The sequence below is a fragment of the Salmo salar genome, chromosome 01, assembly GCF_965601325.2.
Source record: "Salmo salar chromosome 01, fSalSal1, whole genome shotgun sequence".
Taxonomy (NCBI): domain Eukaryota; kingdom Metazoa; phylum Chordata; class Actinopteri; order Salmoniformes; family Salmonidae; genus Salmo; species Salmo salar.
The window spans coordinates 10,802,750-10,814,956 of NC_138291.1; the positions used below are offsets into that span (position 1 = coordinate 10,802,750).

Below are 12,207 nucleotides of genomic sequence, written 5' to 3' on the forward strand. Positions count from 1 at the left end.
GGGGGGGGGGGGGGGGGGGGGGGGGGGGGTACTGTCACGCCCTGACCATAGAGAGCCCTTGGTTCTCTATGGTGTAGTAGGTCAGGGTGTGACTAGGGGGTGATCTAGTAAGTTTATTTCTATGTTGGTGCTAATATGGTTCCCAATTAGAGGCAGCTGTTTATCGTTGCCTCTGATTGGGGATCATATTTAGGTAGCCATTTCCCCACCTGTGTTTTGTGGGATATTGTTTGGTTGCCTGTGTGCACGTCATGACTTCACGTTTCGTTGTTTCTTTATTGTTTTGTTTGTTTCACGGAGATTAAAAATACGTGGAACTATACTCACGCTGCGCCTTGGTCCGCTCATTACGACGATCGTGACACTCACACTAATTGATATCATAGTCGTGAAGAGGGACACGTTTTGTTCTAAAAGTGCACTTGTTCATATGGAGAAAGGAGTCTGTGAGACCTGTATAATGGATCATTGAAAGGACACTTGCACAATGGGATTGGTTTTGGTGGAAATACATTTTGCCAAGGTTTTGCACAAACACAAAATGAAAGCTCTTGTAGGGACAGAATGGTTTGATTACAGGATGTGAGCTTGTCTAGCCAGGGGTGTCTTGCGCTGTGAAAAAAACAGGGTCACATTTGGAAAGAATGTGCATGAGTTTGAAGCTGTTGCAGAGACTGTTTTAGCCCAAAGAACTGGATAAGCCATACATAAACAATGCATTATATTGTCCCTACAGGAACTCAAACTCTGGTCGCCATGACCGAAGGCAGCAACCATAACCAGAGCGACAAGAAAGTTAAATCTTTGTTACAATATATTATTAATCATTCATAGAGAATGTATTCACAATATGACCTTAAATGTTATTTTCACAAAGGCCACCTCTTCTTAGGACATTCGGGTTTGATTACATGATACCTGTTGATTGAACCAGTATTGTTTTTTTCTCTCAATGATACAAAGCAGAGAAAAGCAGATCGTTTTTTTATGAAGTATGAAGACTGAAATGCTGTGGAACCACCCATGTTGGTCATACCTTTACGACCGCTCAATTATGTTATAAATGCAACATAGTGTAACCACAGCAGCGCAAGTGTTGTTCAAGTGCGTTCAAAACGACGTATTCTATATGATGATTCCTCAAGGCAGGAATACATGCATTCTTAGAAAAAAGGGTTCCAAAACGATTCTTCGGCTATCTCCATAGGAGAACCCTTTTTGGTTCCAGATAGAACCCTTTTGGGTTTCATGTAGAATCTTCTCTGGAAAGGGTTTTACATGGAACCCAAAAGGGTTCTACCTGGAACCAAAAGGGTTCTTCAAAGTGTTCTCCTATCGGGACAGCCAAAGAACCCTTTTAGGTTCTAGATAGCACCTTGTTTTTCTAAGTGTGGATACTTTTGAATATTCCTTTTTACACAGAAAGTTTGATCAGACAGAAGCTCTCTTCTCAGTGTTTTATCTAAGTGATCATCTGAATGATTTTTAATGAGAACACGGTCCTCAGAACAGTGAGCCTAATAGGGGTACTGAAGTCTGAGTAACAGTAAAAAAATTAACTTTTCTTATTATTGTTACTTTGATTTTATATTTGAGATAATTTAACCCATAGGGCATGGGCTTTACTTAGATATTTGAGATTATTGAACACATAGACAATTAAACACAGATAATTGAACACTTAGGATGCGTTTACACAGGCAGCCCAATTCTGATCTTTTTTCCACTCTGGTATTTTGACCAATCACATCAGATCTTCTTTTAGAGCTGATCTCATTGGTCTTAAGAATAATTAGTGGAAAGGAAGATCAAAATTGGGGTGCTTGTGTAGATGTACCCATAGATTATTGAACACATAGGGCATGGGCTCTACTTTGATTTTATAATTAAACCCGTTTGGCCATCAGCTTCAGTGTAAATTTGTTCATATGACATGGGAGCAAACAGCATACGTTTAGAATGAAGTTAAATGTTGATATGCTCTCTCTGATATCAATGAATCGTTTCTGGAGAGAGAGAGAGAGAGAGAGAGAGAGAGAGAGAGCGTGAGCAAGAGAGAGTAAAGCACAGAAAATTGATATTCATTCTGATGTCAATAGTTGGGGTTTCTGACTGAAGTTTATAAAAAACCAGCATGCACAGGTTACTGTACACTGATTGTACAAAACATGCTGAACTCCTGCTCTTTCCATGACATAGACTGACAAGGTGAAAACAGGTGAAAGCTAGGATCCCTTTTTGATGTCACTTGTTAAATCCATTTCAATCAGTGTAGACAAACGGGAGGAGACAGGTTAAAGAAGGATTTTGAAGCTTTGAGACAATTGAGACATGGCTTGTGTATGTGTACCATTCAGAGTGTGAATGGGACAGACAAAAGATTGAAGTGCCTTTGAACAGGGTATGGTAGTACGTGCCAGGCGCACCGGTTTGTGTCAAGAACTGCAAGGCTGCTTGGTTTTTAACGCTCAACAGTTCCCGTGTGTACCAATGAATGGTCCACCAACCAAAGGACAACCAACTTACTTGACAACTGTGGAATGCATTCGAGTCAACATGGGCCAGCATCCCTGTGGAACGCTTTCGACACCTTCTAGTGTCCATGCCCCGTCGAATTGAAGCTGTTCTGAGGGAAAAACAACTCAATATTAGGAAGGTGTTCTTAATGTTTGTATCAAAGAAATGTGTGGTTTACCCAGTAACCGCGTTTCCCACAGTCTACTGCGCACAAGGGAGGAAGCCTGTTGCTAGAGGCTATAGGCTATCTACTCAGTAATTACCTTACCATCATTTTAAATGTGACTTTAGTTAACAAAAGTTATTCCATGCAGATCAAGCATGCTAAATGAATACCCTACACATCATCCTAAATGAATTCGCCTTCAGCAATGAGCGAAATGTTTTAAATAGTTATTTTCCAGAGTATAGAATAAGACATTTTATTATAAAAGTATCTCCATAAAAAGTTAACCATATTTACAAAACCAAAAATACAAGTAAAAAGATATTGCACACAATCATTATCTTCAGCATTAGAACATCAGTATCGGATTTCTGGTGAGGTACCTTTTAAAAACCGAACTTCACAAAAATACTGGCAATAAATTGGTCATGGCAAACCCTACTTTACTCACACTTTCCACACAAACATTCGCATAAAGAGAACATGACAAATATGGGAGCACAGAACAACTGGTTTTGACAAATAAACCCTTGCAGTCGATCGTCTATTGACGTAATATGTTGAGATGTCCACGGTCAAAATAACAACTACAACTAAAACAGGCAATTCTGCAACCATTGGGATAGGCCTACATATACATCACTGGTAAACAACACAAGTGAAAATGCTTGTGTGTCCCTGTGACACCTTATTGGAGCCGCAACTCTCAAGTCGAAAAGTTGCAGTGTATGAAATGTGTAGAGACATAACTTATTTAATGGTGACGCCTAAAATGTTATAAAACTCTAGACATGAATAACGACATTTCTTGAATTTCCAACACTTTGTCTGTATTGATCTAGCCAGTCTCTCAGCTCAGAGATGCGGTATCCCTCCGGCCCTCTACCTCCTTGGTAGACAATCTTTCCGTCTTGAAGTATGTAAAGTCTATCGAAATATGCTCCATATGCGGCGTTGGACGAGTTATCCATGCTGTCTGCGACAACAAGGCACCCAGGGACCTCACGGTTCATTATTTGAGCGGCACTGAGTCTGTCCTCGAGACAGCGGTGTTTGGGAATTTGGTAGGGAGCGTCAGAGCTCATCCATCCGTCCGACGGGTGCGCTTCCTCTATGTAAACAACGACAGAGTCTGAGATATCAGCGTATTGCTGCACAACACGCTGGAACGCCTTCAAGCGTGTCATGAACGGTGGTCAGGTGCAGCTGCCAAAGTTTAGAATGAGCGGTCGCTTGTCTTTGGCATAGTCAAGAATCCGGTTGCAGCTCTGGTCGCGGAGCTGCACAACTTCTGTGTTGGGCGCTACATATCCAAGGTGCGCCGATTTTAAGAAGTCCAGTTTATGGCCATGCCAAACGGCTTTGATTGACTCCCAGCTGAACATTCGATTAGACTCGGAAATACATACTGGGGGGTCGACAATATTTCCTTCTTGTTCCTTCATTTTGGGGAAGACCCTCTTTCTTACGCAATGGAAATCGAGAAACCACAGCATTATCGCTGCCAAGAAGAAGCGAGGCAGTAAAATAAGACAGACAATTGCATTTTTCATAGCCTTGACTGTATTCATGCCGACTAATAATCGCAGACCGGCTAATATCTTTAGGCTATAGCTTCTAAAACTTCAGACAGACCGCGTTACTCTTGCGCTACGATCCTTTGCTGAAGTTGCACTCTACTTGTAGCTTCCCTTTTTATAGCACAGGCAGTGGATTTGAATGAAAAACACCCCGCCTCCAAACCGTGGCCGACTCCTCACATGGCGGGGATTACCTTCTATTAATTTAGGCTACTGATGATAGGAGAGGCAGAGAGCGAGATGTGTGTGTGTGTGAGGAAGAAAACGAGATGGCTGTGTGCGACAGAGATTTAATTCTGCCTCCTCCTCTTCATAAGTAGCCAATATGCCTGTCTTTCTCGACCAATACACCTAACCGGGTATGCACATGCAAGGATTGACCAAAACGTCATCTGTTTTTCCAAAACATCACAGGCCAATTTCGTCCGATGCCCAGCGTCAGGTGTCTGTTGCCTGGTGGAGCTTTCTGCTTTGCACAATATGAAACCACCCCACGACGCTGGTGTTTGATTGTATTACTTTTATTGAGACTGCTTATACATTTCATTATCAATCATTGGATAAGAAAGGGATCAAATGCTCTAGTATACTTCATTCAAATAAACGGCACTTGACAATATTTATTCATAGCCTGAACAAGGGAACTTTATTTCAAACGTTCCATAACACATAGCCAAAATACCTATTCCAAGTTTCAAGATGTCTATTATGTATAATTTGGTAACATTTCGTTTTAAAGCTTTGTAGCGCACAATAACGGAATAAACTATGAAAAAAACTGTGTCACAAGCTCTTCTGAAAATCCTAATAGAACAACGATTCACAATTTTGATTTAGTAGCCTACATTGTAATTGCTAAACATTGTGTAACTATTCGTTTAGAGTTCACATCGACCCGTGTTAAAGATTATTAATGAATGGGCAGGAAAAGGCCACGGATCATTTTTTGTTTGTTCACTCATCATCTGAATTCAATTAAATATGACAAAGTGAGTTTAATAACGATATGAATTAGGCAATGATATATCCACCACATTGCAGTTAACCATAAAACCCCTGTAGGTGCGTAATTACGCACAAGGCACTCATCGACACTCTCCCACTAAATGACAATAGGCCTACAAATAATATGCATAATCCGTCTGCAAATGTTAGTGCAAACAGCAAACTGCCAGGCTAGAATATAAACGCAACATGTAAAGTGTTGGTCACATGTTTCATGAGCTGAAATGAAACATCCCAGACATTTTCCATATACACAAAAAGCTTATTTCTTTAAAATGTTGTGCACAAATTTGTTTACATTCCTGTTAGTGAGCATTTCTCCTTTGCCAAGATAATCCATCCACCTGGCAGGTGTGGCATATCAAGAAGCTGATTAAGCAGCATGATCATTACACAGGTACACCTTGTGTTGGGAACAATAAAAGGCCACTCCAAAATGTGCAGTTCTGTCACACAGCACAATGCCACAGATGTCTCAAGTTTTGAGGGAGCGTGCAATTGGCATGCTGACTGCAGCAATGTCCACCAGAGCTGTTGCCAGATAATTTAATGTTAATTTCTCTACCATAAATCACCTCCAACGTAATTTTAGAGAATTTAGCGGTACCTCCAATTGCCTCACAACCGCAGACCACGTGTAACCACGCCAGCCCAGGACCTCCACATCACACCAGTTCTTCCATGGCCTGCGTACTCACCAGACATGTCACCCACTGAGTATGGTTGTTATGTTTTGGATCGACGTGTACGACAGCGTGTTCCAGTTCCCGCCAATATCCAGAAATTTAGCACAGCCATTGAAGAGGAGAGGGACAAAATTCCACAGGCCACAATCAACAGCCTGATCAACCATATGCAAAGAAAATGTGTCCTTCCCAGTCATGTGAAATCCATGGATTAGGATTTCTATGGAAATGTGTTTTAAATTGTCTGACGTCCTTATATGAACTGTTAAATCTTGAAATTGTTGAATGTTGCATTTATATTCTTGTTCAGTGTAGCTGGAGAAGACTGTATTAACTTTTTCAATGCTAGTTAAGGATATCCTAGGTCTAGTTATCACGTTTCACGTTGGATTTATTAACTACCAAAAGGTAAGATGTTTTTTTGTTATTGATCTGGTGTCGCTCTGCGCACACACAGGCTTGCTTGCTAGTTTAAAGGACATTCAAAGTTCCTCCATAGAAACTGCTCCTCCTAGGTATAATTTTGTGGACTTAATTCACATAATGCATGTCATAACAAGATGACCAGAAGCTTTAAGCTCCTCCTCCTCAACCCTCTTTCGCTCTCTTCCATCCCGCAAAATTTCAGTCACATCTTGCGCCATACTTGTCTGTCCGTCACACATGTAAACAACTAGCTTGTCTGCTCTTTCCGCACTGATTGGTGAAGTAATTTAATTAGCTAAATGTAAAAACCGCTTGGTTTCACAGGTTAAAAAAAGGAACAGAAATAAACATTATAAACCGTTACTTTGTTTTGGTTTGAACCGGTTCTGAACTTTATTTTGCTGGTCCGAACAGTGGAACGGTTTTTGGTTTTGTTCAGAACGAAACGATTAGGATGTCACGCCCTGATCTGTTTTTCCTGTCCTTGTGATTGTCTCCACCCCCTCCAGGTGTCGCTTATTTTCCCCAGTGTATTTATCCCTGTGTTTCCTGTCTCTCTGTGCCAGTTTGTACTGTATGTTTCCAAGTCAACCAGCGTTTTTCCGTTCTTCTGCTTTTTGCATTCTCTTTTTCTAGTCCTCCCGGTTTTGACCCTTGCCTGTTTCTGGACTTTGTACCCGCCTGCCTGACCATTCTGCCTGCCTTGACCTCGAGTCTGACTGCCACTCTGTACCTCCTGGACTCCGATCTGGTTTTGACATTTTTGCCTGTCCATGACCATTCTCTTGCCTACCCCTTTGGATTAATAAATATTGTAAGATTCCAACCATCTGCCTCCTGTGTCTGCATTTGGGTCTCGCCTTGTGCCTTGATATTAGGAAATCATTTAGGTTCCAACCCCTGCTGAGAAGGTTTCTGCGTTTTGGGTTAGTTACAACCATTGGCGATTTTAGCATGTAAATCTTGGTGGGGCAAAAAAAAGTGGGATGCATGCCAGCAAAACAAAACACTAAACAATACATTAATTCCACTTTAATGGTGACAGACGGTGCCCACAAACTGTTAGGGCCTACATAAAGCTGTCCCAACAACAGTCCCAACACCTTACCACTGCTACACCTGGCTATCAGCGGAGCCTTGTCTGGCAGCAAAACAGTTCATTCAGCCTCATTTACTGCTTTAAAAAAAACAACTGATATGGCTGCCTTTAAAAAAAAACTTAGCTGATATAGCTGACTTGCTTAAACAAATGTGTTTTCTAATGACAATTGAGATGTACAAACTATGGCATAAGGGGACGACAAGCAGATAAGTGGCAATCCGGAATTTCGATTAAGACATTAATGAGCGAGCTCGGACGGACATACGGACATACAGTAGTCAATATAACTATTTGTTTAGCACTTTTGAAATGTACAGAGACAGAATTCAGAACATGGGCCGTTCTTACAGTGCTCTCCCTGTACACCAAGTCAGAACCGTAGGATAAATATAAAGGGCATATAAGCAGACAATGAAAGCTCTTACAATATTTGATGATTACACTTCTCTAAAACAAGATACAGGCTACATGTGTACCACCAAGTCAGAACAGTAGGCGAAATTAAGAAGGGTAAATAGACCAAATTATTAGGGTGAGGCACATGGGCAACTAACATCTTACTACACAACATACACTTAGTATTACTTTCTTAGTGTCACGTTCGTTGGAATGATCGGACCAAGGCACAGCGTGAGTAGCGTTCCATATCTTTATTATAAAGTGAAACTTAGCAAAATACAAAACAAACAGTAAATTAATAAACGGACCGTGACGACAATGCAACTACACAAACAATATCCCATAACCTAGAGGTGGAAAAAATGCTCCTTAAGTATGATCCCCAATTAGAGACAACTATAACCAGCTGCCTCTAATTGGGAATCATACAAATCACCAAAACATAGAAAAACTAAACTAGAACCCCACATAGAAAAGAATAACTAGAAAACCCCTACCATAGAAAATAAGAGCTCTCTATGGTCAGGACATGACAGTACCCCCCCCCCCCCAAAGGTGCGGACTCCGACCGCAAAACCTGAAACAAAAAGGGAGGGTTGGGGGGGGTGTCTAGTGTCGATGGCGGCTCTGGTGCGGGACGAAGAACCCGCTCATCCCGCAGATCCACCAGCATCGGGGGCGGCTCTGGTGCGGGATGAAGAACCCGCTCATCCCACGGATCCGCCAGCTTTGGTGGCGGCTCTGGTGCGGGCCGAAGAACACGCTCATCCTGCGGGTCCAGCCATGGACCCAGGCTGAACACTGCGCCTGGACTGGGCACCAACGTAGAAGAAGACTCTGGCCTTGGAGCTGGAGGTCCCGAACCGTTGACCGTCTCAGGCGGTTCCGGACCGTGGGCCGTCTCAGAAGGTTCCGGACCATGGGCCATCTCAGGAGGCGCCGGGCCGTGGACCATCTCTTGGGGCTCCGGGCCGTGGACCGTCTCTGGAGGTTCCGGGCCGTGGACCGTCTCTGGAGGTTCCCGGGCCGTGGACCGTCTCTGGAGGTTCCCGGGCCGTGGACCATCTCTGGAGGTTCCGGGCCGTGGACCGTATCAGGAGGTTCCAGGCCGTGGACCGTCGTTGGAGGTTCCGGACTGTGGACCGTCGTTGGAGGTTCCGGACTGTGGACCGTCGTTGGAGGTTCCGGACTGTGAAATGTCGCCGGAAGCTCCGGACTGTGAAATGTCGCCGGAAGCTCTGGACTGGAAACCGTCGCCGGAAGCTCTGGACTGGAAACCGTCGCCGGAAGCTCTGGACTGGAAACCATCGCCGGAAGCTCTGGACTGGAAACCATCGCCGGAAGCTCTGGACTGGAAACCATCGCCGGAAGCTCTGGACTGGAAACCATCGCCGGAAGCTCTGGACTGGAAACCATCGCCGGAAGCTCTGGACTGGAAACCATCGCCGGAAGCTCTGGACTGGAAACCATCGCCGGAAGCTCTGGACTGGAAACCATCGCCGGAAGCTCTGGACTGGAAACCATCGCCGGAAGCTCTGGACTGGAAACCGTCGCCTGAAGCTCTGGAACGGGATGGCGCACTGGAGGCCTGATGCGTGGGGCCGGCACAGGTGGCGCCAGACTGGTAACACGCACCTCAGGGCGAGTGTGGGTAGCAGGCACAGGACGTACCTGACTGGGAAGGCGCACTGGAGGCCTAGTGTGTGGAACTGGCACAGGTGGCACCAAACTGGTGACACGCACTTCAGGGAGAGTGCGAGGAGCAGGCACAGGACGTACCTGACTGGGGATTGTCGCCAGAAGCCTGATGCGTGGGGCCGGAACTGGTGGTACCGGGCTGGTGACACGCACCTCAGGGCGAGCGCGAGGAGCAGGCACAGGACGTACTGGACTGTGGAGGTGCACTGGAGGTCTGGAGCGTAGAGCTGGCACAACGCGTCCTGGACAGATGATCACCTTCGCACGGCAAGTGCGGGTAGCTGGCACAGGACGCACAAAGCTGTGGATGCGCACTGGAGACACCGTGCGTATCACTGCAAAACATGGTGCCTGACCGGTCACACGCTCCCCACAGTGAGTACGGGGAGTTGGCTCAGGATGTACCGGGCTGTGAAGGTGCACTGGAGACCTGTTGTGTATAGCCGGCCTCAATTGTACCGGAACTTTAACACACTTCTCAGGACGAGTACGGGGAACTGACTCAGGTGGCCTTGGACGGCTAACACACTCCTCAGGGCGAATGCCGTGCATACTACGCCAAACCAACAGCTCTCTCGCTTCACTCTCCTCCAATTTATCCAACAATTCCTCAAAGGTCTCTAACTCTCCTCTCTGTTCACTCTCCTCCAATTTATCCAATAACTCCTCGACGGTCTCTGACTCACCCCTCCACTTCACCGACCACCCGGTGTGCCCCCCCCAAAAAATATTTTGAGGTTGCTTCTTGGGCTTGTGTCGTGGCCGCGAACCCTGTCGTCGTTGCTGTCCTTCCTTCACCGCTTGCGTCTCCCGCCATGGAAGGCGATCCTGTCCTGCCAGGATTTCTTCCCAAGTCCAGGATCCCTTCCATCCAGAATCTCTTCCAAGTCCAGGATACTTCCTCCTCATGGGCACTGTTACGCACGCCTCTAGAAAGAGGGAACGCAACACCCTGCTACAACTCAACTCTCCTTGTTGTGAATAAGGTAGGAAAATGTAGGTGTGAACAAGTATGACGAATAGTCAGAGAATACCGTTAACAGGGAATTTATTCCTTCACGTGATAAGGTTTGGGAAAAAGGGGCTGGACGGAACCAAAGCAAAGAAAGTAAATATCAAAGCCCCCTCTCCTACCTTACCTGACTACCCACTACTTACCTATCTAGCACCACCTGGTGCACTAACCAAAATACAGGGGATGGTCCGCCCAGGTCTTTCCTAGTGTGCATAGACAGCAAACTACTACGGGTATATGTATGCCCGCGGGCCTCTTGCCTAAACACTCCCTAGGTGCCTTCCCCTTCCCCCCTGGGAACAAATGAAACAGAATTACACAAATGTAAGTCAATATTCAAAACACTGCATCCTATTGACACACACAACCAATCAGCTCCCTCAGCAACAACGGACACAGTACATACCAAAATTCTTGGAAACAACCAACATGCTATAACCCTCAGCCATTAGCCTTGTCTCTCAGCAATCATCTCCCTTCTGAGCAACAGAACTGGGGCTTATATAGCTTCAGAAGAAGTTAGTAATTGGAGACAGCTGCGTCCTGATGAGGGGGGGCGGGGTCAGCTCTCCAAACAATCAATGTTGATTGACCAATCAGCTGCTCGTTGAGAACTTCAGGAATCCATCTCCTGAAATACATACATGATAATACACAAACCACAACAGAAACTGGGGAACGTAACACGCCCAACACAAAAAATGCAAACATACAGTTTGCAATAACAAAAATCAACGCTTCCCCAGTTACTAAACCCGTGATAGAGCGTCGGCAACCACATTTGCCGAGCCCTTCACATAGGCTATCTGTACATTATATCCTTGTACAATCAGAGCCCACCGCATAAGGCGGCGGTTCTGATTGTACATTTGCTTTAAGAACACCAAAGGATTATGGTCAGTGAAGACCATTACAGGCAAGGCACTGGAACCCACATATACCTCAAAGAACTGTAATGCTAGCAATAAAGCCAGCGTTTCCTGTTCAATTGTGGAGTACCTTGACTGACACGAGTTGAACTTACGGGAGAAGAAACTGACGGGTCAATCCACTCCATCTTCATCTTCCTGCAAGAGAACCGCACCCACCCCCACTATACTAGCGTCTACCTCCAACTTAAAAGGTTTGTCAAAGTTGGGGGCGGCAAGCACTGGGGCACTACAAAGTAGCGCTTTAGCGGACTCAAAAGCATAGTTACAGTCCTGGGACCACTTAAATGGTACCTTCGGACTAAGCAGAGATGAAAGGGGAGCTACTACCGTCGAGAAATTCTTACAGAAAGTACGATAGTAACCTACCATCCCCAGGAATCTGCGCAACTGGCGGCGAGTGGGAGCAGGAAAAGCAACAATTGCTTCCACTTTGCCAGTTACTGGGCGCACTTGACCTCGTCCCACTTGTTTCCCTAAGTAAGTCACTGTAGCCTTCCCAAACTCACACTTGGCCAAATTGAGGGTTAAAGAAGCATTCGCCAACCGCTGAAACACACTTTTCAAGGTGGCGAAATGATCAGACCAAGTAGACGAATGTATTACCACATCGTCAAGATAAGCAGTACAATTTGGTACATCGGCAAAAACAATGTTAACTAACCGCTGAAAAGTAGCAGGTGC

The 12,207-nt window shown here is 45.1% G+C and overlaps 1 protein-coding gene across 1 annotated transcript; it reads right to left on the minus strand.

The window, feature by feature from the left end:
• Positions 1-2,925: 2,925 nt before the first annotated feature.
• On the minus strand, positions 2,926-4,367 carry dio3a (iodothyronine deiodinase 3a). The gene has a single exon (XM_082964454.1). It carries the CDS (start codon positions 4,252-4,254, stop codon positions 3,469-3,471), a length of 786 nt encoding a protein of 261 aa, XP_082820580.1. The 5' UTR covers positions 4,255-4,367; the 3' UTR covers positions 2,926-3,468.
• Between the last annotated feature and the right edge of the window lie 7,840 nt (positions 4,368-12,207).